This window comes from Rhinopithecus bieti, unplaced genomic scaffold, assembly GCF_001698545.2.
Source record: "Rhinopithecus bieti isolate Rb0 unplaced genomic scaffold, ASM169854v2 scaffold_2574, whole genome shotgun sequence".
Lineage (NCBI taxonomy): Eukaryota > Metazoa > Chordata > Mammalia > Primates > Cercopithecidae > Rhinopithecus > Rhinopithecus bieti.
Window position 1 is genome coordinate 6,282,303 of NW_016804493.1, and position 27,743 is coordinate 6,310,045.

Sequence of the window (27,743 nt, forward strand, 5' to 3'; positions counted from 1 at the left end):
GGGCTGTCACTTGCAGGAGACGTGAAAGGGACCTCTCTGGTGCTGGAAATGTTCTAGTTCTTGATCAGAGGACTCATTCCCTGGTGTCACAGTTAGTGAAAATTTACATGAGCACACTCACGATTTGTGTACTTTCAAATAGTACGTTCTTAATATTTACAGTCACCAAAGACATCCTGGGCATCGAGCCTGAAGGGAGGTGAGGCTGCCATACCACCCTGATCAGGACGAGGCAAGAAGACACATCTGGGGCTCTGAAGCATGTGTTATGTGGTAAGAAAGGAAGAATGCTTCCCGGGGAGACGGCAAGACCAAGCTGAAAACAAGATGGAGTGTCTTGGGCTTCCAGCGGAGCTTCCAAGGCACCTTCCTCTCTGAAGCAGTGGGAAGGGCTGGGAGTTAAGTTTGGATGACTGTTCTTCCTTCAGAGGGAAAGGAGTGGATATACAAATTGCAAGACTGGGGGCAGAAGGGCCCATCTGAGGACACGGGTTTACTGATGACGAGGTGGATGGTGAACTGAGACATAAGTGCCACAATCAGGTGGAAGATGATGCTCTCCTGGGGTACTGAGGAGGCCCCGATGGCCCCATGTGGGGGCTATCCGCCCATGTGGTCTGGAGCTGGAGCTCAAGACTGGGGCCAGGGCAGGTCACACCCCTTCTGAGGGAACAAAAAGATGCAAAACTTAGCACTTAAGGAAGCGGCTTGCAAAAGGAAAGTGAGAGACGGGGCTCAAAACAGACTGGTGGAGGACTAGAAAAAATAAGCGCTGACTTGAGTGCACTTGAATCATCTCAGCTTGGCTTCAAAAAGAGGCCAACGTGGATGATGCGAGCCACTGCGATAAGCCAGGGGAAAAACAAGCCCCTGGGAAGAGGGGGTGACACATGTCCTCCTGAGCAAGAGTCAAAAGGGAGATTTAGACCTGGAGAGATGTTCACCGTCAAAGTGCCAGGGAGCTCCTGGGAGGGTATGCCAGCTAGAGACCAGAAGTGCGCCAGGATAAGGGACAGGCCAGCGTGGCGGGGCTGGGGCCTAGAAAGAAGCCAGGAAGGATAAGGGACAGGCCAGCGTGGTGGGGCTGGGGCCTAGAAAGAAGCCAGGAAGGATGTGCAGATTGACTTGGCGCTTCACCTCTGCCTGTGTGGGTGGAGCCAGTGGGAGCCATCTGGGCAGGGATGAGAGCCCTGGGAACAGGGACGGGAGGAAGGGAAGAGGAGAAAGAGGAAGCCGAGGAAGAGGAGGAGAAAGAAGAGGAAGAGGAGGAGTGGGGGAAGGAAAAAGAAGGATGAAGACAAGAAAGAGGAGGGGGAGGAAGGAAGAGGAAGCAGAGGAGGAAGAAGAGAAGGAAGAGGAGGACAAGGACGGCGTCACATCAGGAGAGATCTCTGCGGGGATTTTTCTAAGGCTAAATAACCCTGGGTAGGATGGCGACCCCATGAGACGGCCTGGCTTCTCTCTAATGAGGCTGAGCCCCGGCTGCCAGGTCTGGGGTCCTGCCCTGGTGTGTGGAGATCAGGAGATGAGGCTCTCGTCTCAGCTCTGTCCCCATCTGCTGCATGGGACAGCCATTGTGCCTCTCCGGGCTGCACAACACCAACTCTCCAGGCCGCTCTAGCTGTGGAATGTGGGCTGGCGGATCTGGCACTGCTCTGCAGACAGGGATAGGTGAATCCCACGGTGCCAGTCCTGGATAGCACGTGCACTCTGGGCCTGTGTGATGGTGCTCACAGCAGGCGTGTCCCCCAACATCGGTCTCACCATCAGGCCATCACTCTCTCTTTCCCCACAGCACAGGACCCCAGGCCCAGTGGAGGGCACCTCAGCTCTGGGGTCTTTGGAAGGCTATGCAGTACCCTGCAGATCACCTCCCAATGCCACAGTTGAGAACCTAGGATTGGGGCGAGGGCAGATGCTCAGGTGCCACAGGTACATTTAAAAGATGGAACAGTGACGACGACAAGGGAAAATGACCGAAGCCCCCACTCTCCTGGGGCCTCACAGCATCTGAGCCCTGAACGACGGAAAACTCCCTCATCCACTCAGATCCCAAGAGCCTCTTTGGTGGGCCATCCCTGCCTGGGCTATGAAGAGGATTTGGCCCACCCAGGACTCTTCCCCGGGGACTGCATGCTCCCTTGCAGGGTGGTGAGTGCCATCTGAGGCGGAATTGTGTGCCATGGATCCCCCAGGCCAGGCCCTTCCGAGGGTCACATCACCCCTGATCTGAGATAGGAGCTCTCTCCTTCCCTATGGAAGAGGTCTGGGCAGCCTTTCACAAACTGCATGCAGCAGAAACCATTCTGGGGGTGTTTCTGTGACAGGGGCCAGGGTATGGGGGTTCTGTGATCTTTGTGACTCCGCTAAATCACATGAGGAGAGAGAAGGGAGAAGCGCACAGGGGTCTCCAAGGGCAACCCAGGGAAATACGCTGAAAGGACATGCAGACAAGAGAAAGAGCTTCCTGAGAAGTGCATTCTACAATGATGGACAAGACACGTTCGGTGTTTAAATGCACTGAAGACAAAGGTCACCCACATTTGTCTGTCCTGGCTCAGATGCAGGCTGGCCCCAAGGAGGCAGAGGATGGAAAATGGCTTCTAGGGGCCAGTTCCAAACCTATACATTTTTTAATGATACCGACTGCCTGTGGTAGCTCATGCCTGTAATCCTAGCACTTTGAGAGGCCAAGGCAGGAGGATGATTTGAGCCCAGGAGTTCAAGACCAGCATGGGCAACACAGTGAGACTCCATCTCTACAACAAAATAAAAAAGGTGGCAGGGTGAGGTGGCTCATGCCTGTAATCTCAGCACTTTGGGAGGCTGAGGCGGGTGGATCACCTGAGGTCAGGAGTTTGAGACCAACCTGGCCAACATGGTGAAACTCCATCTCTACTAAAAATACAAAAATTAGCCAGGCATGGTAGTGCACGCCTATAATTCCAGCTACTCAGGAAGCTGAGGCACAAGAACTGCTTGAACCCGGGAGGTGGAGGTTGCAGTGAGCTAAGATTGCGCCACAGCACTTGATTCTGGGTGACTGAGTGAGATCCTGTCTCAAAAAAAAAAAAAAAAAAGATTTACTAAGTGCAAGAAAAATGCATAGCTGACTTCCTCTTACTCCAAAATAAAAAATAATAGGCATGGTGGTGTGTGCCTGTAGTCCCAGCTACTTGAAAGGCTGAGGCAGGAGGTTGCGGCAAGGCTGCAGTGAGCCGTGATTGTGCCACTGCATTCCAGCCTGGGTGACTGAGTGAGACTGTCTCAAGAAATAAATAAATGATACCACATTGTGGTACACATTAGCTACTTGTTAATTAATGAAGCCGCTGGAGTGCCCAATGTCAAATCTTTCCAAGTTTCCTGGCATCCTTAGGTGAAGTCTAAATAGTGAGATCCAGAGAATACTGCAGGTCCCATCTGGAAACAACTTCTCAAAGAAATTCATTATCGAGTTCTCAGCCCCTGAAAACAGTTCCTGACCATCACCCTGCCAGCTCTGCTGGTTGCCTGAGCTACGGGCTGGGGGAGGTGATGCTTCTCAGGTGTGTAGACGACAAAGAACATTCTTTTAGTGAAAGACTGGCAAGGGGCCAGCAGGTGCCAGCGTGAACCTGATGAGGAGTCTGACCATGTGTGCTGTGTGGTGGCCACCGAGGAGGCGAGCTTTCCCACCAAACTACTGCCAGGTCCTCCCCTCCATCACAGGGGCTCCTGGAAGCGGGGGGTGACAGCTGATTCAGTGGGAGCATGGCTGCTTGGGCTGTGGGGACAGGGGTCACCCTGAAGGACACATGGCCACTTCTTGCCAAGTTCACCTGTGACCTCTAGTATCCTCCCACCAGCCCTGCTCAAAGCCAAGTGGACCCCCCTGCCCCAAACACCAGGATGCCACCGCTTTAAGGCTCTCGGGTCCCCTGAGCACACTGAGCAGGGCTCCCTCTGGCCAGCATTTCCTCTACTCCCCTCATGCCCCAGGTCAGACCTAATTCATCCCAGCCCAGTCTAGCAAGGCCCGTCGCATGTGGTATCCATTTTGCAGGAGAAAAGCCATCCCTTCTTACAGGGAGTGCCAGTGTGTATGACAGTGTGGGGATTGCTTGGAGGAGGCAGAGCAAGGCCAGGACCACCTCCCTCCCCAATCCCAGTCACTTCCCGGTCAACAGGGAACAATCTCCGGTGGTTCTGTGAGGTGCAGGGACACTGATCATTTTGCCATGGACTAGGGGACAATGGAATGCAGGCTGGGCCAGGCTCTCTGGACTCCCTGAACTTTGCACCTCACAAGTTCATCTTTTCACCTGGGACAGCAGCACTCTTTTTCTCCCAACAATCTTTCCCGTGTGTCAGACTGGGCATCTCAGGCCTCCTGGGTGCCCCCGCCATTCCCATTCCCAAGGGGTCTCCAATTAGGAGATGAGAAGCCGAGAGCTGGTTGTGTAAAGTGGCTCCTGCTGCACACACTCCTCTGCGTCCCTTGCATGGCAACTAAAACACCTCAGCCCTGGCCCCTGGGTGGGGAACGGCTGTGGAAAGCTCCAGGAGATTCACACAAGGAGCTGGACAGACAACTCAAGCCAGCAAGAAGAGAAGCTTCTGCTGAGAGGGAAGCAGGAAGTTCTGTGGAAGAATTCCGCCTGCCTGTTCAATGTCCTGTCTTCCTCCCCTCAGCTGGGGGCCCAATCAATACGGCTATGGACTCATGAAAGAACAAAACCCAACTGCATTCTGGGTAGGTGGATCGGGGCCTCTTCTAGCAAACAGACTTAGGTTGGCGCACATTTGCCACAGCAATTTATTTTTATCCCGAATGAAGGAACACAATCCATTAAAGGGGCGAGAGGAAGAGTGGGGCCGCCTAGGAGCTCTCGCTTGTGAGCTGGGGCCAGAGGCAAAAACAGGGATCTGGTCTGGCCACTTCACTCTAATTTGCCATCCATTAGCACCAGCACAAGGGGCTTCTGCGGGCCCCGCCAATGCCCCCAGCAGGTGAGGGGGCACACACAAAGACTCACAGAAGTGAGGAGAGGGTCCCGATGCCAAATGGACTGGAGACTGGGCAGCTGCGGGGGATGACAGAGCCCGAGGTGGGAGCCGGGCTTGGGAGGGGCCAGTGGTGCATACAGCGGGTGGCCTTGGACACCGTGGTGATTTGGCCCCAGTCAAGGGCCCTGTCCACAGGGCAGAATGCAGAGAGGCCAGCAAAGTGGAATTGCCCAATTACCGCATGAAAGAGAGTTTTTTCTCAGGCCCTTCCCCCAGGCCCCACAATTAAAAACAAGTCCAGTTTCTAGCGGCTGCCTGGCCCCCCACCCCTCAGTGACCAATCAGCTCCCCACTCCACCTATTCCCCCTCTTCCCAACACAAGGGCTCTTATGCAAACCCAGGACACTGGGGAGGGCAGTAGCAGGGGCACATATTAGGGACTCTGAGCATTTGCTCAGCTGGACAGGCTGCCATGCCTGTCTGTATCAGAGGTGAGAGGAAGCCCAGAATGAACCGGAAGCCTTGCTGCTGGGCTTCTCTTGGTCACGATCTCATGAAAGAAGTGCCATGACTGCTTCCTCCGTTCCCTTGTAGGCCCCATCCTCTCCAAATGTCCGCCTCATCTGAGGAGTGCCCTGTTCCCCTGGGAGGTGGCTCAGACCTCATCTGCCATTAACTGGGCTGGTTTGGGTCAGGCCCTGGCATTCACCGCATACAGTGGCTCATTACAGATGCAAGCATTCTCCAGCCGGTCCTCTCTGCAACGCGGCAGGGAGGAAGAGGAGGGGAAAAATGCACAGTCGCTGAAGCCAAAGCGCGGCTGGCCGGAGAGCCGTGTTGGCAGGCAGAGCGACTGTCTTCAGACTTGCTCGCTTCCCAGCACAGAAGCAGGCCTTGTAAAGATCACAGCTGTCGGGTCACGCTGGAGTTCATATCACAGTTTATCAAAGAGGTTGGGTTTTCTCCCTCCTCTCCTTTCTACTGATTATAAGTGGATGGTTCACGGGGAGACAAGGCCTGGGCTTGTTCTGCCTGCATTAGCATGGAGGGTAGGAAGAGGCCGGGGGAGGGCAACGCACACCAACACCTACTCTGGGCAGAGTTGTTTTAGCGGAGCCAGGCCGGGCTGCTGGTGGGTGCCCTGGGTGCTGGGGCAACAGGGCCGGTGCACCAGAGTCAGCTCTCGACACAGAAGGTGCCATGATTTCACCCCCTCAAGTGGGTCTGGTTCCCCCTCCACAGACCACCCTGGGAGGCAGAAGCCCTGTGGGGAGGCTGAACAACAGCCCCGCTTTATCAGACACAGCCACCAGCACCGGGGCTGACACATGCGCCATTTACATAACCCTACTACACTGTGACAAGGCAGGCACTATCATTGCTGTGTCACAAAGTGGAAAGGGCTTGGAAACAGGTCACACGGTTAAAAATGGGAGGAATTGGGGTTTGAGCCCCAAACGAGTGCCTCAGGAGGCTCATCTGCCTTAGTCCTGCAGAGTCCTGTGGAGGGAGTGGGGTACAGCACCCCATCACACATGTCCCCATCTTCCCTCAATCTGTGAGCTTGGCATCAGCTAAGGGAAGGGCCTGGGGCCAGAGTAGCCAGCTGAAAGATGAAGGTTTTAAAGCCACTGACTTCACCTCAACATGCATCTAAACTGTTACGTCCACCAGAAAAGGAGGCTGTGTGGACACCGAGAGGAAGTCCAACCCACTCAAGCCTGGCTGGAGCTTGGGTACCCTTTTCTCACCGCCCGCCGACTCCAACACGGAGGTGCGGCCTGGAAAAGCTGCCTGGGGAAGAGGAAACGCTCCCAGGGTCTTTGGGGAAATCATGCATCTTCCTCAATGCCAAGAACCACCAGCAGATGTGTGTCTTCAAGAACTCCCGATGCCTCTGTCTTTCTATAGCAGCCGCTCCAGGGCCCAGAGCTAAACGCACTCCTGCCGAAAGAACGGCTTTTCACTTGCTGGCCAGAAGAATCTCTTTCCTTTCTTTCTCAGTGTGCAATCTTGGAGGCTGAGAAGAAGAACTTAGGGTTTGCCTAACAGCTAAAGAGGGGGTTAAGAAATCATTGTGCGCCTCATCAGGCCTGTGGCTTCATGCCAGCATCTGTGGAACTATCGCGATGCCTCTCTTTATTTTTAAATTTTTATTTATTTTTTTTTAAGACACAGTCTTGCTCTGTCACCCAGGCTGCAGTGCAGTGGTATGATCTCGGCTCACTGCAACCTCTGCCTCCTTGGTTCAAGCGATCCTTCCGTCTCAGCCTCCTGAGTAGCTGGGATTACAGGCATGTGCCACCATGCCCAGCTAATTTTTGTATTTTTAGTAGTGACAGGGTTTCACTATGTTGGCCAGGCTGGTCTCGAACCCCTGACCTCGAGATCCGCATACCTTGGCTTCCCAAAGTGCTGGGATTACAGGCATGAGCCACTGCACCCAGCCAATGATGTCCCTTTTTAAAGCCATCACAGGAGAAAAGGAAGTGCGACGGAGAAGCAGGAGGGCAGGTGGATACCCCCTACCTCAACAAAGCTCTTTGGAAGCGCCTCAGCCCCCCACAGGAGCATGGGGAGGATGGAGGAAACCACATGTTTGCAGGGCCTTCTCCATATCAGGTGGCTGGGCATGCAACCCAGGGGCTGGTTGACAATGGCCTGGTGTGCTGGCAGAGTGGGCAGCAGGCTCCCGAGCCAGCTGGGCCAGGTGGCTGTCTACCAGGACGCACATTGTCTACCAGGACGCACATTGTCTACCAGGACGCACATTGTCTACCAGGATGCACATTGACAGGTGTGGGTGCTACTTCTGGGGGAGAGTAGTCTGGAGAAACCAGGTGAAGGACTAGGAGAGACCCAGTCCTCTATGAGGGGACCAGTCACAAGGTTCCTTCTGTCCCATCCCACTGGGCTTCTAGTGTGGATGCCAATGGCTAAGAGACCTTCTGTGGCTGTGCGGGTGGGAGTGAGGACTGGAGGCCAGCCTCAATTTCCACGGAGAACCCAGTGTGGCCCACGACAGGTTTGAGCCCCAGAAGAGCAAGCGATCGCCATACTGAGCCCCTGGAGGATGGGAAGGGAGGACCCACTGGCCCAGCTCCTGAGCACTCTGAGGAGCTGGGCCTCAGGTGGTCCTAGCACGCAGGATGTTCAGGGCCTCTCACGGTACCAGGCTCTGCACTCCCACACAGAAGGGATGAAGTGGAGGCTGCTGAATTAGCAGAGTGCAGGAGTTTGCAGCCCAGCTCCTGCCCAGCCCAGGGGGCACATTACTTCCTCTCATTATCCCTTCTGCAAAATGATGATTCCTGTGACCCCAGGAAGCCCAGGAGACGCACTGCAAAGCAAGCAAAGCCTCCCTGGCCTGGAGTCTGTACCTGGGAACATGGCGGTGGGCTGGCCTCCAGTTTCACACAGCCTCGGGTCCTGAGTAGGTGGGGAGAGCATGCAAGCGTGCTCATGGTGCCTGCACTTCTGCTCCGTGCAGCCTGGAGATGCTGGTTACTACCCCAAACTCCTTCTCCCCTTGCCTCTGACTGGGCATGTGGGGCTGAGACAGGGTGGAAAACCCATCTCAGCCCAGTTCTCCAGAGGGACGCTAGCTACAAATTCCTCCTCCAAAGGCCTCTCCTTCCACTGACTCTGAAAGTCGTCTGGGCAAGGAGAGCTCATCATGAGTACTGATGGCTCTGCAATTGGAAAACCACATGATTTTTTTTTTTTTTTTTTTTGAGACGGAGTCTCGCTGTGTCGCCCAGGCTGGAGTGCAGTGGCCGGATCTCAGCTCACTGCAAGCTCCGCCTCCCGGGTTTAAGCCATTCTCCTGTCTCAGCCTCCCGAGTAGTTGGGACTACAGGCGCCCGCCACCTCGCCTGGCTAGTTTTTTTTTTTTTTTTTAGTAGAGACGGGGTTTCACCGTGTTATCCGGGATGGTCTCGATCTCCTGACCTAGTGATCCGCCCGTCTCGGCCTCCCAAAGTGCTGGGATTACAGGCTTGAGCCACCGCGCCCGGCCTGAAAACCACATGACGTTAACTGTCACTCTTGTGGGAACATTCCGCTGCTTTCCTGGTGGGGGGGCCTCTTGCACCACAGCTAACCTCCACCTCAATCCCCTGAAACTGGCCAACATGATGGGAAGAAACACCATGGAAATCTTCCTCTTTCGGCCAATGAAGGTTAAGAATCCATTTCTGTCTCTCTGACACGCTGGTTCTCAACTGGGGTGATTCTCCTCCCTAGGGGACCTTTGGCAACGTTTAGAGATGTTTCAGATGGTTCCAACTGGGTGAATGCAAGTGCTACCGGCATCCAGGGGGCAGAGGCCTGGGATGCTGCTGACATCCTACAGGGCACAGGACAGCCACCATCCCGAAGAGTTATCCGGCTCCAATGCCAGCGGTGCTGAGTTTGAGAAGCCCTGCTCTAGAGGAGGCCAGAGAAGCCAGAGGGTGGTGACAGCCTCCCCACTACCACAGGGGCATCCTTTTGGTGGCCAGACCATCAGAAGCCCCTGCCCCCGCACTGTGATCCTGCTCTTTGTCTTTCTGGTCAGGCAGGCCTGTCCTCTCCCAGGACTCAATCCTGCGGCCCCATCCCCAGGGTATCCTCAACTCCACCTTAGCTCCTGAGCTGGCCGGTCACCTCCTGTACGCTCCACTCCCTCAGCTCCCCCAGCAGCATTCAGGCTCCTGCAGCGGCTCCCAGCACACCATCCCTGGGTCTCGCCTCCCTCACTGCCTTCTGCCATCTCCCTGCTTGGCCGCTTCCTTTACCTCTCTGGCCCTTCGTCATAGCGTCCTTTTCTGGCTTCTGCTTCTTTCCCCAACCATTACAGTCTGGAACATTTAGGGTTCAGCCTCAGACCCCTTCCCTCTCATTCCACCTCTTCTAACTCCCTAAGAATAAAAGCTCCGCAAGTGCAGAACCATCTAGAAAGGTACTTTGCACAGAGTTAGTGTTCAGTAAACATCTGTTGAATGAATGAATGAATGACTATACCATCAATTTCGAGATTGTATCTTGGGCCTCGGTATCCCCTTGGAGAGCCTGGTACAGCAAACTACTTCTTCAACACCTTTCTTTTGGTGTCCCCAAAGTAATTTAAACTCAAACATGCACCCCCTTCTCACTCCCTGCCACTCTTCTGGGGCTCCCACCTCAGGGACTGGCATCACCATCCACCCAGCTGCCCCAAATCAGAGGCCTGGACACCCTGGCACTCCCAGCTCCCTCTCCCCTCACTTTTTCCACATCAGTCACCAGACAAATCTACTTCCTACTCAGTCTCGAATCCTCATTCTCCAATCTGGCTGCAGATTCCCATCCCCCTCACAAGCTGCCACAGTCTCTGCTTGGACAACAGCCTTCCAGCTGGCTCCACCTCAGTCCCTCCAACCCATTCGCCCCAGCAACAGTTGTCTTTCAAGCCAGAAATCCGGTCACATTGATCCCCTCCTCAAGCCCTTTCAGTGGCTCCGTGCTGACCCCTAAGTAAGGTCTCCGATCCTCTCTATGGCCCACAGGCTGAACCTGCTTTTTAGTTTACAGCAAGATGAGCTCCCCAGGCTCTTTCCTGCCTTGAAGCCCCATACAGCCTGGGCCCCTGCCAGGACTCCTTCAACTTCTGACCCCCAGACCATGGTAGTCGGTAGCCTACTCGGTCCCCAAGCACCCCAGACCACTTTAATAACTCCATCACCCTAGGGGTTCCGATTTTACTCATCAGAGGGAGGCCCAGGCTTTTTTTTTTTTTTTTTTTTAGACAAGAGTCTTGCTCTTTCGCCCAGGCTGGAGTGCAGTGGTGTGATCTCAGCTCACTGCAACATACACCTCCCAGGTTCAGGCGATTCGTGTGTCTCAGCCTCCCAAGTAGCTAGGATTACAGGTGTGCACCACCATACCAGGCTAATTTTTGTATACGGCATCTTTTTTAAAAAGCCTCTCCAGTGATCTAACATGCAGGGCTGAGAACCACGGCTGGACAGCACCTAGGGCCATTTGGACTACTCTAGAAATCTCCTCCACTTGGCTTTGGTGTAGAAGCTGGAGGAATTTGTGCCCTGCTCTAGCCTTCACCAGGCTGAGGGTGACACTGGGCCACTCTTCTGGTGACCCTACTTCTTGGAGCTGAGTTGGAGGCAAAAGACCAGCCCCAGCCATGCTGCTGGTGATGACAGTTCTAGACGCCTCCAGCCACTGGGGCTGCTGCCCTGGCACCATCCTGGGCTGGGTTCACATGACTCAGGAGCCTGGCTCCACCAAGCCTGGCTAAATCCCGCACTGGGGGCTGGGCCTGGAGCACAGCCTCATGTCTCACGCCATCTGGCTCACCTCCTTTCCTCTCCAAAAGCCTGACAATGGCATTGAATAAGAGGCCATTCCACCTCAGGGGAAGATAGTAACTCAGGAATGAAAAAATGAATTCAGTTTTGTGGAAAAACATCAACACTGACCTGTCTGTTTCATGTCAGAAGCATCAGCAACCAGTATGAAGGGGCAACCTTCTTCATTTCTTTTAAGAACAGATCCAAAGGTCAGGAAAAGGAGGAGAGAGAAGGGAAAGAGAAGGTGGCTGCTTTGACACTTGAACAGTGTGAAAGTGAAAAGCCGGGGCCATGGGAGGAAGAGGAGAAAGCGCGCCACCAAGGCTGACCTGATGATGAAAGGGCCTCTGACCTCCAGGAGCTTCCGTTCGCTGCTGAATCTCTTGAGAAGGTTGATCATGAACTTATAAAAGTAGGAATTCATGGTGGGAGTGGAAGGCGAACATTCTAAGCCTTTGGTACCTGTAGAGAAAGGGACAGAGCCAGCATTTATTCTGATCATGTGTCCACAGGGTGATAAGATCCACACAGAATATAAACAACTATAAATGCCAAACAAGTGTGTGTGTGGGGTGTTATAATAAGATGCGGGAAAATCTCTAATCAAGAGCCATGGAACAACAGAGAAAAAGGCAAGTCTGCACAAGCAAATACAACTTGGCTTATTGCAAAAACGCCCATTAGTTAAAAGTCCTACTAGTAACTTGAAGAAAAAAAAAAAAATCCTATTACTGTCCACCCCTTAACCCAAGCCCAAACCACTTAGTGAACATCTCATGCGTGTAAGACCCTGCTAGGTGCTACGAATTTTTTTAAAACACAAACTCTACTCATTACCTCAATAAACGAAATATACTTGGGATCTATTTGGGCCGTTAAGGACAAACAAGAAGTCAAAGAGAAGAAACAGGTAAGGTGCTTGTGTCAACGAGTCAAGTCATTGTGGCTCAAAGGTCAACAAAACTGGTGGACCCACAAGAGGCAAAAGCCAAGCTCCTTCCCTAATATTACCTGAGAAAAAGAAATGATGTACACACCCACTCGATTATAGACAGCAAACACTGACAAACGTTACCAAGTGTTTTAAGTTTTACTTTTGAAATCAAAAGCTCTTTCTTCCTCATCCTCAGGCAAAGATGCTCTTTTAGGATAGAACTCTGAAAACTTTCAAAGCCTGAGGTGGCTTTCTAACCAGGAGCACAAATGTCTCTGATGTGTGTCCCTGCAGAAAACACACCAAGGTACAGAGGGAGGTATCTTCCAGCCCTCCCTTGCACACGTGCCCCTTGATAAAGTACCCAGCACCAAGGGGACAAGGGAAGGGCTGATGGAATACTTGGATGGTCTGGGATAGCGTATCTGTATGCCCCTTGGGGTCTTCCCTGGACATCCCTTCTAATATATGTCAACCTCCACAGTTCTGTGAAAGAGTTACCAAGGGATGGAAAGAATCCTCCTTCACTCTGCTTGAGGCAGGACTTTTTTTTTTTTTTTTTTTTTGGACTGAGTTTTGTTTTTTTGCCCAGGGTGGGGGGGAATGGTGTGATCTTGGCTCACTGCAACCTCCACCTCCTGGGTTCAAGCTATCTTCCTGACCCAGCCTCTTGAGTGCTGAGATTATAGGCATGTGCCACCACGCCCAGTTAATTTTTGTATTTTATTTTATTTTATTTAGTAGAGGCGGGGTTTCATCATGTTGGCCAGGCTGGTCTTGAACTCCTGACCTCAGGTGAACAACCTGACTCGGCCTCCCAAAGTGCTGAGATTACAGGTTGTGAGTCACCATGCCCAGCCCGAGGCAGGCCATCTCTAAAAAGAAAACAGCTTTATTGAGATATGATCCATATACTGTAAGGTTCACCCTTCTAAAGCGTGCAATTCAGTTTTCAGGACATTCACAAAGTTGTGCGGCAATCATCACTAATTTCAGAACATTTTTATCAACCCCTAAAAGAAACCCCATACTGATTAGCACTCACCATTCTCACCTTCATCGGCCCCTGGCAATCACTCATCTACCTTCTGTCTCTATGGATTTGCCTATTCTGGACGTTTCCTATAAATAGAACTAAGCAGTATGTGGCTTCTTTCACTCAGCACGTTTTCAAGGTTCATCTATGTTGTAGTATGTATCAGTTCTGTATTCATTTTTAGGGTTGAATAATATTCCACCTTATGGCTATTCCATATTTTGTTTGTCCATTCATCAGCTGGTATTTTCTCCCATTCTATTGATTTTTTTTTTTTTTTGAGACAGGGTGATACTATAATTTGAATATTTGTCCCCACCTAAATCTCATGTTGAAATTTAATTCCCAGCGTTGGAAGTGGGGCCTGGTGGGAGGTTACTGGATGATGGGGGTGGATTTCTCATGAATGGATTAGCACCATCCCCTTGGTGTTATCTCTGAGACAGCAAGTTCTCGTGAGATCTGCCTGTTTAAAAGTGTAGGGCACCTCCCTCCCACTCTCTGGCTCCTGCTCTGGCCTCCTCTGCCTGCTGGGCCCCTATGCCTTCCACTATGATTGTAAGCTTCCTGAGGCCTCCTCAGAAACCAAGCAGATGCCAGCACCATGCTTTCCATAAAGCCTGCAGAACTGTGAGCCAACTAAATCTCTTTATAAATTACCTACTCTCAGGTTTTGTTTTTTTTTTTTTGAGATTGAGTCTCACTCGGTCTCCCAGACTGGAGTGCAATGGCATCGTCTTGACTCACTGCAACCTCTGCTTCCTGGGTTCAAGCAATTCTCCTGCCTCAGCCTCCTGAGTAGCTGGTACTACAGGTGTGTGCTACCACACCTGGCTTATTTTTTGTATTTTTAGTAGAGGTGGGGTTTCACCATGTTAGCCAGGATGGTCTCAATCTCCTGACCTGGTGATCTGCCTTCCTCGGCCTCCCAAAGTGCTGGGATTACAAGCGTGAGTCACTGTACCCAGCCATGTATTTTTTTTTTTATTGTAATGCAAGAACAGCCTAATAAACAGTGTCTTGCTCTGTTGCCCAGGATGTAGTGCACTGAAGTGATTACAGTTCACTGCAGCCTCAAACTCCTGGGCTCAAGCAATCCTCCTGCCTCGGCCTCCCAAGTAGCTAGGACTACAGGTGTGTGCCATCATACCCAGCTAAATTTTTTCTTCAAAATGGGGTCTCCCTATGTTGCCCAGGCTAGTCTCAAACTCCTGGGCCCAAGTGATCCTCCTGCCTTGGCTTCCCAAAGTGTTGGGGTTATAGGTAGGAGCCACCATGCCCAGCCTCTTTTTATTAAAAAAATTTTTTTGAAGTACAAAATTTTTAACTTTGATTAAGCCCAATGTGTCTATTTTTTCTTTGGTTGCTTGCGCCTTGGGTGTCATAGCTATGAAATTATTACCTAATCTAAGGTCATAAAGAGTTACTGATATATTTTAGGTCTCTGGTCTATTTTGAGTTACTTTTTGTATACAGTGTGAGGAAGGGGTCTAAATCCTTTTGCATATGGATATCCAATTGTTCCAGTATAACATGATATCTTAACAGCCAATTCATAGCTACCATTTGTTGAGCACCTACTATGTGCTTGGCCTGCCTAAACCCTTCACACATAGTATCTAACATCCTAAAAAAAAAAAAGTTGAAAAATATGCACCATTACTATTCCCATTATATACACAGAGGAGCTGTGAATTTGGGTGAGGATTATCCAAAGTCACAGAGCTGGTGAGTGGTAGAGTTGCTGACCCAGGCAGCTGGTCTTCAAAACTCATGTTCTTTGCAGCTCTGCCAGGCTGCCTGTCTCTTGGATACTAATGTTCAGATATGTTTGGGGCTCACAGATTAGGAGGTAGTGCCTTGCAGGAGGGCAGAAGATGGCATAAAGACGGAAACCCAGGTCCTGCCAAGCTGACACTGAAGATGTGGGAAACGACGCCGCGAAGAGCTGTGGAAACAGCACCTGGCCGCAGCTCGCTGGAAACCCAGGGAGGACACTGGGGGATGCAGAGTGGCCAACAGAGGCATCTGGGGCCATCATTTTCCAGGCTGGCCCCTTTCTGGTCCAGAAGTTGCGTGGGAGCCTTCACTTTCTCCCTGGACCAGGGAGGAAATGGTCAGGCACAAGCACAAGATAGGCAGGATGTGGAGGCTCTGGAAACCAAACTTGGCCAGAAGCATCAGAGGTTCCCAGAAGCATCAGCCCAAAGCACAAAACAAGAATTTGCAGAACCATCCAGAGTATTCCAAGTGGATCTCACGGAGGCGCCTGGACAGACTGACTGTATTTGATGCCAGCGGGCTGGAAGCAGCAGGAAGACTCTCCTCCCAGGAGCTCCGTCTTTTTTGCTGAGCTCAGACTTCCCTTACGTCCTCTCATGGTCCTTCCTGGGAGATGGTTGGGTCTAGAAAAGGTGTTTTTCTGTTCTGTTTTTCCCAGTTGTGAATCACTCTATAAAGGATTCCTCACCAGGAGCCAAACCTCCAAACTGTAGCATCCTCAATCCCAAGAACCTCCTAGACAGCTCGTGTGAGCAGCGTGAAGGAGCCCTGAGTGAGAAGGCCAGTTCAAGGGCAGGCCTCATTCCACTTCTTGTTTGGACTGCATCGTCCTGGGTCCCTGCCTGAATCAGCCTGGCTCGGGAGGTCCTGAGTGATTCTGGAATGGCAAACAGTCTCTGCTCCCTGGCCCAAAGGGGATGTTTGCAGAATCAAGTGTCACATTCTTACAGATCGAGTTACCCCAGGCCCAGCTGGGGCTGATCTCTAAAGAGGTGGCTGCAGAGACAGCTGTTGAGACAGCCCTGCCTCACTGTTCCCGCCCTCAGGAGATGAATTTGGTGGGCCGTGCTGGCCTGGCTGGAGGGCACTGGCTTTATGCTGCCCACACTGGAGGCGCCCAGTTCACTGCAAGCTTCTCCCTGCTGCCTTCCTATTTCTCTATGTGCACCCCCAGCCTACCCCATTTCCACTTAGGCTCCAAAGCATTCCCAAGAACGAAGGGACCCATGAAGGAAGTCACCACAAAGAAATTCTCCCAACTGGGGCCATCTGGGCAGCCACTAGGGAGAGGTACGGGGCTGTTCCAGCCTCACAGGGGCAGTAGGAAGCACTGAGCATGGTGTTTAAGCCTCAGTTTCTTCATCTGTAAAGTGAGTGCGGTAAGAGCCCCTATTAAATGAGGTAAAAACATGTAATATGCTGGGTCTGGAGGCTGCCGCACAGTCTGCACTCAATAAATGGGGGCCCCTTTTTATTAGCAAGTGTCCCATAGCGCAGAGCACTGCACAGGGCAAACTGTTCTCATTCTGAGTCTCAGAATGGATGTCTGGGGGCTGGTCTGAAATGTCTGAGTGCGGAGATTCCATTTCTGGCACAAATTCACAGTGCTCTGTCAGGATGCTTTGAGGAAGAAGGTGGGCCACCTGTGACCCCCACACATCAGGGTAGGGAGATCAGGCCACCTCTCCACTGACAGTCTGGACAAAGATGGCAGAAGAGAAGGCCTGGGCTACTCTGGATACAACTCTGGTCTCCCTAGCCACAGCTCCCAGTGTGGACCCAAAATGGACTCTCAATGTCCAGGCTGCCCCTTGGACCCTGGAGCTGAGACCCTTAGTGGAAGGGAGGAGGAGGGCGGTGTCACAGCTGCAAGAAGCCATGGCAAGCGATTCACATCCTCAGGTGAGTGCAGCTCAGCCCTCACAGTGCTCCCACGGCTTAAAGACTTTCTGCTCTCCCCAAGACAGGGCTGGGGGCCTTGGGAGGGGCTGCATTGAGACCACAGGTATGAGCAGGGCAGTCTTTTCCCAGCAGGGGAGGTGGGGGAAGGGGCCACAATTGAGGGGCAGGGAGGGCGGGCTGGACAGGGATGGGAAAGGCCTCAGTGCTCAGCAGGACAGGGTGGGGGCTGCTTGCTCTCTCCCAGCCTTAGTGGCCCCCATTGTTCCCAGCCACGCTGCTGATGTGAGCTGCCCTTTGGCTTGAGATGCTCTCTGAGGCAGGGTTGCAGGCTCAGGAGGAGGAGATGGGTGGAGAAGCTCGCCCCAGGAGGGTGACTACAGGAGCAATGGGCCCCTCAAGTACGCTGATTTCTGCCTCACTGCTGCCTGCTCTTCTGTCCACCTCCGGCTCTGGCTCATCTGCTCTTGTAAGCAGGGTCCTGGGCTGGGTGCTGCAGGCGCATGAGGAAAGTGGGAGCCAGGACAGGGCAGCCAGGAAGGCACGCCTTCCAACACTGCACTCCAAGGACCTCAGTGGTTTTACTCAGGGGCGCCACTGAGGCACAGCCCCCCTGGAAATGGTGGGCAGCTGCTGCAGCCGGGGGTGAGGGAGGGGGGGCCCACACTGTGTGTCCTGGGAGAGAGGCTCTCTGTGAGGGGCCCAGGAGAGTGGGATTTCCATTCCCCAATCCTGCAGAGGGCGGGAGCGTGAGGGAGAGCCCTATCCCTCAGCTGAAGGCCACTGTGCCTTGCATTTCTGGTTTGGGCAAGGAAGGAGCCTGCCAGGCCCTGGCAGGAAGTGCATGTGACTGGCGGCTGGCCAGGGGCACAGAGATGCACTCCACACAGAAACCAGGCTGGTGGGGTGGGCGGCCGGGGAACCAGCCCTGCAGATGTTACTAAGTGAAACCTGATGTGGCGACATGAGAATCCACAGAACGTCTCACAAACAACCTGCCCCGGGATGTTTTGGATTGAGTTTTGTGGTTATGACGTGAAGGAACCTCATATGTTAGGATAAAAATAGCCCTGGCTTCAGTACATAATGCGAGTTACAGTTCAACAGAACCAGATGTGAAAACGTCAGCCACCCAGTTCAGGCCCAGCAGGGTCCCTGCTGTACTCCGGCCTCCCTCCCTGCTGGGGTCGGGGCCCATGTGCCTGGACAGCCCATTGTGGGCTCAAGATCTGCTGCCTGGAGGATATGAGGGAAGCGCCAGAGGCTGCTCAGGGCACCCAGAGTCCAAGGGACCACATCGGATCCAGGCCCTGTCGCTGACTAGCAGGGGAGGGGAGGCAGTGCCGCCTTCTCCAAGGCCAGCTCCTCTCCAGTGAACCAGGCAGGGCTAAAGAGCATCAAGTCGTGCTTGGCACAGGAAGTAGTCCACGGAAGGGGTGGGTGATGGAGAGGCTCGTATGGAACCAAGAGGACAGGGTGGGAAAGGGGGCAGCTTCCCCCAAGAATCAAGTGGCTGGGAGAAAGCGAGGCTTAGCAGGGTCTTGGGGGTGTAGAGTCTGCAGAACTGGAGGGGGTGCAGAGTTATGTGGACAAAGGCCGCCGCAATGGCATCATCTTGGGAACCCACCCAAGGGGCGATCACTTTCTCATCTGTGGGCCGGCCTGGGTCGGCAGGACAGGAGCACTGGAGGCATCAACCATAGCCAGGAGACTTCGCAGCTGCTCAGGTCAGAGCGAGAGAGAAGCTGATGGGACACAGCAAGGCCCAGAGGGGACTTCCAGCTGACGCGGCAGTGGAGAGGTCACATAGCAGTCTGCCACCGGGAAAGAGCTGTTGCTGCAGGGTGAGGGCTGGGGCCAAGGGCAGTGAGGAGAGGGTGCAGAGGAAGGCTCCCAGGGGCAGGAGGGCTGGACTGCTGGGGCTTCCAACTGGACAAGGGAGGGCCTGGCAGTACGGGCATGAGAGGATGCCGCTCTGGGCAGCAGTGAGGGTGATTGGTGCCCCTGCCTTCCATTATTTTATTGAACTTTCAAAAATGGGCACTGACCCTTACTGGGCACCTGGTGCCAGGGATTCTGGGATGCGTAAACTTGGCCTTTGTGGCCTGCCATGCTGCTATTCAAACTGAGCTGATCACACAAATCACCCAGCACTGGGCGACGCTGAGGAGCCTCCATCTGCACTTTCAGCAGAGGTTCTAAGAGGTCACAGCCAGGAGGGAGCAGATGTGAACTCCGCCACCCACCCAGGCAGCCTGAGACAAGCAAGTGAGTTGCAACAGAGGGGCAGGAGAAGCTGGGCTCTCCAGGGAAGCCTCCCAGAGGGGCCCTCTGCACTGGCCTGTAATAACCAGGATATAAGCAAAGGCCCCCTTCATGTTCAGGGAGCATTTAGCTTAGCCCTTGCCATGTGGGAGCTCACAGAGCCCCCAGGCGCCCCAGCACATGGTTTATAGAGAGGGAAGAGGTGGCAGTGAGGACCCTTGTCCAAAGTCATAGGACGGATGGGCAGAGCAGGGCTGTGAACTTAGATCCCTCTGACCCCAGTGCCTGTGATCCTTAATGCTGCTTCCTGAGGCTGGGAGGGGTGACTGGGAGGAAAGGGCTTCGAGAGAAACAGGCAGTGCTTTCCTGGGGCTGGTGTGGCTGCAGGAAGTGGTGGCAGGCAGCAAAAGACAAGAGATGAGGCACTGCCATGACCTGAGGCCAGGAAGGGGTCTCTGAAGTCACTGTGAAGAGAGGAGACATGCCCCCATCACTGCCAGGCTGTGGCCATGACCTGGCCCCTCTCCTCCTCCCCTCCGGCCGTGGAAGCTTCCAGTGCCTGGTGCAGGTGGGATTCCTGACAGTAGGGTGAGGAGTGTGGGCTCTCGGGCCAGGCTCCTGGCCCAAACAAGTGGGGAATGACACAGTGCTGGCCTCTCAGAGCTGCTGCGAGGAGCCCAGGGGCTCACCCAAAAAGTCAGCACATGTGAGTGCTCAGAGCAGGGCAGGGCCTAATGTGACCTCAGCCAGCGCTGGCAGCCATGATGATTGCTGCCGTGATTACTGGGGAAAATGGCTTTCTGGCTTTCTGCTAGAACTTGTTTCTGTCTGGTGACATGAAGACGCTGCTGACATTTGGCTACAATAGACTGTCCTGGGCTACAAAGAATGAAACCAAATAAGAATATGCCATTATTACCCATTTTTAGAGTCAGGGGTTAAAACACCTTGGGCCACTGAGTCCCGCAAGGTATACTGACACGAACAGTTATTTTGTTTTATTTTTTTTTGAGATGTAGTTGCCCAGGCTTGAATGCAGTGGTGTGATCTCGGCTCACTGCAACCTCCACCTGCTGGGTTCAAGTGATTCTCCTGCCTCAGCCTCTCGAGTAGCTGGGATTACAGGCACGCACCACCATGCCTGGCTACATTTCGTATTTTCAGTAGAGGTGGGGTTTCACCATGTTGGCTAGGGTGGTCTCAAACTCCTGACCTCAGGTGATCCATCTGCCTTAGCCTCCCAAAGTGCTGGGATTATAGGAGTGAGCCAACGTGGCTGGCGACACGAACGGTTTTTATCCCAGCAGCAATGGGCCCTGTGGCAGGCAAAGTCAGGGTTTTAGGGGTGAACATCAGTCCTAGGGTGACCTTTGGCCTCAGACTGACACACTGCTGTGCACGGCCAAGGATCCTAAAGGCTGACTGGGTCTCCCCAGGCCTGGCTGCACCCTCTCTGGCAGCAGAGATGTCCAAGCCCCAGGAGTCCAGGCATGTCTCTAACAAAGGGCTGATCCCAGAGGCCTCCTCTGTCCTTTGAAGCTTTCTGCACAGGCTCAGGGTATGGCAGGCCCACAGGCCTGTTTGACATCCCTGTCCCCAGAGCCAGCAGGACCTCCGCAGACTCCCCTGAGTGGAGACAGGAAATACAAAAGGAGGAGACACAGGAGACCCCAAGGGTGGGAGACAGGAAAGCATGGTGTCCCTCAGCCAGCTTCCTCCAGAGCTGCCCACCCAGGCCGCTCCCCATCCTGTTTGCCCCCAGGCCATTCTCTCCCCCATCCTGGGGCTCTGCAAGGGTCAGGAATGAGGGAGGCACGGCAGCAGAAGCCTCTGCCTTCACCGCTCTGCGAGGAAGGGGGAGATGTTTATGCTAGGACAGGCGAGAGGAAAATCCCATGTGGGCGACTCTGCCTCGGGGGGCCTTGGGAACCACGGCTGTGGTGCATTTAGGCCAACACAGCAGCTACCCAGGCGTGTGATGGGCTTGCTTCTCCACTGCTGTGTGTGATCCGCGCCATTTGGTTCCCTACAGATGCCACCAACTTCATCTTTGCTAGGCTCCCTGCCTCTGAGGCTTTCCAGACAGTCCCTTCGTGCCTTTGGGGCAATCTCCCCTACAGGGACACAGCACTGCTGCCTCCAAGTTCTCCAAGTTCTCAGGGCTGCGCCCTGGAGACCCAGAGGCAGGCAGAATCCAAACAGGAAGAGGGTATGGCTTCACAGTCTTGTCCATGTGCATGGCCAGATGGAAACAGACAGAACGAGCCCCTTGCATGCCTGAGAAGCAGTCTGGGAAGGAGCAGCTCGCGGAGGGATTTGAGTGTGCACTTCCTGCTTGCCTTCTGACCTCAGCACCACCCCACACACCCTCAATGCCTGGCGCATGCCCTCCAGGGCAGTGGAGGTGGGAGAGGGGGGCAGGGCATGCTCTGGCTCCCTCGGCTGTTCTCTTACTGGTTTGAGCTGACCTTTTAAAATCATGGCCCCATCTGTAAAATCTGATGCCAGCTGTGGACATACGCATGTGTACACACGTGGATCTGCTTGGAGCCTTGAGGCCCACACGTGAGACTCAGGTTAAGAGCTCCTGGCCCACAGAGTTGTGGATTCTCCTCCCGCAGCCCCCACTGCTCCTTGGCTGTGGACTCTGGAAGCAAGAAGTGTGACTGGCGCAGGCACTTCCTTGGTGTTCTTCCAGGACGGAGTTTCTTCCCATCTGGCTTGCTTTGCTGTTTTTCTATGAATTCCGAGTGAGTCCCTGGCTGATGTGAGCTAATCTGACAGCCTCGGTGAGCTGGGGCAAGAGTCTCTACTGCTGTAGCCTCGTTCACGGCCCGCCCACCTTGGCATGGCCAGGAGCTGGGGTTCAGAGTGCCCTGCCATATAGTGCCCCCGGCCCTGGTGCCCGAGCAGCGCAAAGGGCTTGATGCTGCAGGGCCCGCCAGGGACCCCCTGGGTCAGGCTCTGCTCCCCTAGGGCACATACCCTACTCCCTCCAGCCCAGGCTGCCCTCAGCAGTTTCCTGGTCCTCCTTCCATGAGCAGGAGCCCAAATCACAGCCATCAACTTCTCTGTGCCCGGGAGGAAGAGATAAAACACAGAGAAGACAGGTCACAGAGGGCCTGGGAGGCCTGGGTGTCCTGGCCCTGTCACAAGGCTGTGCTGCCTTCAAGTTCTCTGCTGCAGCCAATTTAAGAAAGAGAGAAGAGGCTGTGGCGCCTGCTTCCTGGGGAGGGAGAGCTGAGGGTGCGTCCCCAGGGCTCCTCTGCCCGGGCCTCCTCCCTGCAGGATGTCTCCTCCTGGCTACTGCCCGTCTTCTGGTCAGTTCTTGCCGCTCCTCCCCACCAGACCCTCCCTTCCTAAGGAAGAGCTCTCCTTTTTTCTCTTCCTTGTCCACCCCCTTTGCTGGGCCCCCATACTCCACCTCTGGCATTCCTGCCATCTGTCCCAAGGACTTAAGGTTGGTCCCCATGTGCTGACGTGGGGACACAGGATGGAGAATGGACTTGCTCGCCGAGGGATGGGGGGGAGCCCCAGCAGGGGTCCCAGGGTCAGGATGTGGGAACCACTTCCCTTGGTGCTCTTTCCCTTGGTGTCAGTTCACGGCCACTGACTACCTAGAGCTGGGCTCCTGGGCAAGGCCCCACATGGGCCTTCTATGACTTGACCTGGCATGTCCTGGGGCACAGGCAGGCCTGCGGGGCTCTGGCCGCCCCTTGAACTTCTCAGGCACTGGGCCTGGTCTCAGCATCAAACAGGGCTGGGGCGCCTCCCACTGAGGCCAAGGAGGTACTCTCAGGCTGAGGCCAGCACGGCTAGGCTGTGGGGGGAGGCTGCATCAAAGTGAGAGGTGAAGCCAGCTGGACTTCCTGGGTCGAGAGGGGACTTGAAGAACTTTTCGGTCTAGGTAGAGGATTGTAAACACACCAATCAGCGCTCTGTGTATAGCCTAAGGGGATTGTAAATGCACCAATCAACACTCCTGTTAAAACACCCAATCAGCACGACGCCCGCCGGCGTCCGGTGTGTCTTAGCTAAGGACTGTCAAATGCCCACCAATCAGCACTCTCGTGTACTCGGGGCGTAGCTAAAGGATTGTAAATGCACCCATCAGCACTCTGTAAAAACGCACCAATCAGCACTGTGTCTAGCTAAAGGATTGTAAACGCACCAATCAGCACTCTGTAAAAATGCACCAATCAGCCCTCTGTGTCTAGCTAAAGCATTGTAAATGCACCAATCAGCACTCGGTAAAATGGACCAATCAGTGCTCTGTAAAATGGACCAATCAGCAGGACATGGGCAGGGCCAAATAAGGGAATAAAAGCTGGCCGAGCCAGCAGCAGCAACCCTCTTGGGTCCACTTCCATGCTGTGGAAGCGTTGCTCTTTCATTCTTCATAATAAATCTTGCTGCTGCTCACTCTTTGGGTCCACACCACCTTTAAGAGCTGTAACACTCACTGCGAAGGTCTGTAGCTTCATTCTTAAAGTCAGCGAGACCACGAACCCACCGGAAGGAGTAAATTCCAGATACAAAGAACAGAGACCCCCATGGAGACACCTGAGATTCACTGGGAACTTTCCTACCAACTGTGTCCCCAGGCATTTTCCAGGACTGCATCGCCAGAGGGAAGTGGTGTCTGCCAGGGCCCAGGGAGAAGAGTCCCTGCCATCTGGAAGGGACTGAGGGACGAGCGCTAGGGATGCTATAGCCACCTTTACTTCCAAGGACTGCCCAGAAACAGCCTGTGAGAATAATGCCGTCTCCTGCCTGTGCTGCCTGCCACTATTTTTAGCTTCTCAGAGAGAAAGGGAATGGTCACCTAGTATTCCACCTGTGAGACCCCAAGACCGAAGCCCCTGGATTCCAGACTGGAGTGGTGCTGCCCAGGCAGAGAGACCAGCAGCCGACCCAGATGGTTTTATGTTTAGTCAATGGCTCAAAGGCATCAAAGGTGCAGGGAGATGCGGAGAAAGTCCTGTGAGGGTCTCTGGAGGCTGCTAGAGGACGAGAGCTGCCTGCCTTTGGGGGTTCTTGAGGTGGGAGATTGCCAGTAGCAACCCACAGACCCCTCATATCCTGGCCGAGCTCCAGAGCTCCTGAGCAACAACCCAAATGACCGCCGTGGTCCAGCCCAAGACCTGGCACTGGCACTAAGGCCCCTGAGGCTGGAACCTTCAGGAGAAGACTTACCGGAGGTGTTCAGTAGGCCGGCTCTGCCGGGGGTAGGCACCTGGAGCTCTGAGTGGCTGGCCCGGAAGTCAGCGCCATCGAGGGGGCCTGGGTCATCCGTCTGGCCTGCAGGGGAGGAAGCGATTTCTGCCAGCACCTCCAGGTCCTTCAAGATCACCTGGGGAGAGAAGCGGGGCGGCAGGGATGAGCTCTCCGCTGCGAGCTGTGCTGACCTGGGCAGAGGTGTGGTGAGTGGCACAGAGCCACCTGCAGCGGGGAGGGGTCTGTAGATGACAGCAGGCTGGGAAGAGCCACTAAGGCCACAGCTGGGGCATGCTCAGAAAAGTGAAACAAAGGATCCAGATAGAAGGGAACACAGACTGCAGTGAATGGGGCCTCTGGGGGAAGGAAACTGGAATCTGAGGTTCAGTGAGTCAGCTTCCTCACGATCCCTCTCCTCTTGGGTCCCTTGAACAGGGTTCTGAGGGTCCCTGGGAGTCACAGGACTCAGGAAGCAGGGTGTTGTCTGCACAGTGTGCAGGCCCCCAGGCTGCGCAAGACTCCCAAAGTGCCCTCCAGGCCATGTTCCACTGTGTCCACTGTGTGGAGCAGCCACGGCCCCACCCACCATCAGGCCACAGAACAGCTTCTTCTGCAGAGGTGACACCAGGCCACTGTAGACCCTAAAGGGCCCTCCACATTTGGCATGCTACTCTGGTCTCCAAGGTAAAGGACTTCCTAATGTCCGGACACATCAGGTGGTCCTCGGTGGCTCTAAAGTGTCCCTGCACAGATTTGGGTGGGGCAAGACCCCAGCCTGACCACCTGCCTGCTGAGTTCTTCTGAAACAGAGGCAGAGTAGGGCGTGGGGCCAGCGCTGAGTGTGAGTCCAGGTCAGCGCTGTATCACAACGTCCCCAGGGTTGCTCTACAGTCCCTGTATCCTTAGAAGCTGCCTCTCCTCGCACAGCACCCATCTTTGCCTGGCACCAACAGCTGGCAGGGTGGCAAAGTCCAGCCCACCACTCTGCTGCAATGGGCAGTAGGGAAAGGGGCCGGGGCCCTGCTCTGTGGCAGGGGCTTCACTGTGCGTGCGTGTGTGTGTGCGTGCGCGCGTGTGTGTGCATGCGTGTGTGCGTGTGTGCGCGCGTGTGCGTGCGTGCGTGTGTGCGTGCGTGTGCGTGTGCGTGCGTGCGTGTGTGTGTGTATGCACCTGCCCCAGGGGCTGCTGAAGCTTCCTGGCCACCTTCTGCTGGCTGTGCTTGTCCTGCAGGGAACTCCTCACACTGCAGGTGGTCGCCTGCTCTTTCTGCCCCTCACTCCTCTCTTGCTCTGGGCTAGGGACCGTGCCTGTCCCCTCAAAAGGTGTATTCTCTGGACTGCCCTGTGCCCAGCAGATGCCCAACAAACATCAGTTGAATGGGTGGTTGCCTGCGTCTCTTCCTGGGCTATTCTGAGCCCAGGCCAAGAATAACCACAGCAACCGGGGCTTCAGCCCTGGACCAGGGGAAGTGGGATAGAGCCTGATGGGCAGGGCCACATGGGCCAAGACTGGCCAGGTGGCTGGAATATGGAAATACAAGATAAGGTTAGCACTGTAGGGCTCCTATTGAGGGATTAAAATGTTCTGGAATTAGACTGGGGTGATGGTTGCAAAAGCTTGTGAATATACGAAAAGCCAGTGAATTCTATGCTTCAAAAGGGCAAATTTTATCTCGAAAACAAACAAGATAAGGCCCACCCCTTGAAAGCCGTTCCTGTCAATGCAAACACAGTGCCAGTGCCTCCCCACACTGCTCAATTGTCACTTCTCCTCTTGGTTCCTCTAGGCCAGCCCTGGCACACCTGGCCGGGAACCCCTTTGCTTGCTCACCCATTCCCGCCCCTCAGTCTTTAAACAGCGTCACGTGTTGGCATGCAGTCTCCCAGCCTCATCCAGGCAGGAGCCGGTGCTCACTCTCACAGACCCGCCTCCTACTGGCCAATTCTGTACTTCCCTTTGTCCCTCTCCCACTCGTGGAGACTGGGATGTCTGTGGGCCCCTCAGCCCCTGCTCTGTGCCAGTGGCTGCGCTGGATTCTGGGGCTGTACAGGTGAGTCACAGCCACTCCTGCCCATGGCCTGGCACACAGAATGGAGAGCTGATGAATCCACGTGGCTGAGACACATGGCTGCCACACAGCCCAGTCATATGGCAGAAGCAAGGGGTGCCCCTGCACCCAGGCCAGGAGCTGGGGATCCCTGCGCGGGTCTCAGCCTGGAAGCAGGGAGGGCCAAGGCCTCTGCTCCCACTGAGGACAGAGCCTCCAGGGATTCTTTACTTCAGCCACAGAAGAAAGACACAGGGCAGAAGCCAGGATGGGCAAGTGGCACAGCAATATATGACGCCGCGGTCCTGCCCAATTCAGCTCCTGCACACCTGCCACGGCAGGATGTACAGAGGCCACGCACCCCAATGCTTGCTTGACTGTCCAAGCACGGCCAGGGAGGGGACTTGAGACCAGGAAATGGAGTTGGGGGGAGAGTGGGGGAATGACTCACCCAAAATTAAACAGCGAGCAAGAGTCAAGCCAACAGCTCCTCAAACAGTTACCCAGAGAGCTGCCATAGGTATACTCCCACTCCTAGGCAGTTACCAAGAGAACCGCAAATGTCTGTGCACATCAAACTTATATATAAACGCTCACAGCGGCATTTTTCCTAATAGCTAGAAAATGGAAACAACTCAAAGGCCCTGCAGTGGAGACACGAAGAAATGGAACGTGGCACGTCCACACCAGGGAATATCATTTGGTAATAAAAAGAAATGAAGTACCTGCTACAAGTGGATGAACCTTGAAAAAACCTGCCGAGAAGTCAGTCACGAAGTCCACACCCTGTATGATGACTCCATTAACAGGCAAATCCACATAGACAGAGGGTGGATTTGTGGTTGCCAGGGGCTGTGGGGAGGGAGGCATGGGAAGTGACTCCTAACGGGTGCAGGGTATGTATAGGGCTTCTTTCTGGGGTCATGAAAATGTTCTGGAATTAGTAGTGATGGTTGTATAATATTGTCAAAATACTAACAGTTACTCTATGGTATACTTTAGAAGTATATACTTTTAAAGCATATACTTCTAAAGTATACCATAGAGTCGTTTTTATGAATTTTATGGTATGTGAATTGTACAAAAAAAAAGGGGGACAGGGCAAGCGCGGTGGCTCACGCCTGTAATCCCAGCACTTTGGGAGGCCAAGGCAGGTGGATCACGAAGTCAGGAGATCAAGACCATCCTGGCTAACACGGTGAAACCCCGTCTCTACTAAAAATACAAAAAATTAGCCAGGTGTG

General features: G+C 54.1%; 1 protein-coding gene across 2 annotated transcripts in view; it reads right to left on the reverse strand.

The window, feature by feature from the left end:
- VAC14 (VAC14 component of PIKFYVE complex) overlaps window positions 1-27,743 on the reverse strand; it is a 119,128-nt gene that overhangs the window by 32,833 nt on the left and 58,552 nt on the right. For both annotated transcript variants that reach the window (XM_017868753.1, XM_017868752.1), the window contains exons 13-14: window positions 24,432-24,588; window positions 11,649-11,781 (exon numbers count right to left, since the gene is read on the reverse strand). In XM_017868753.1, the coding sequence (XP_017724242.1) occupies window positions 11,649-11,781; window positions 24,432-24,588 (290 nt within the window). The remainder of the gene's footprint in view (window positions 1-11,648; window positions 11,782-24,431; window positions 24,589-27,743) is intronic.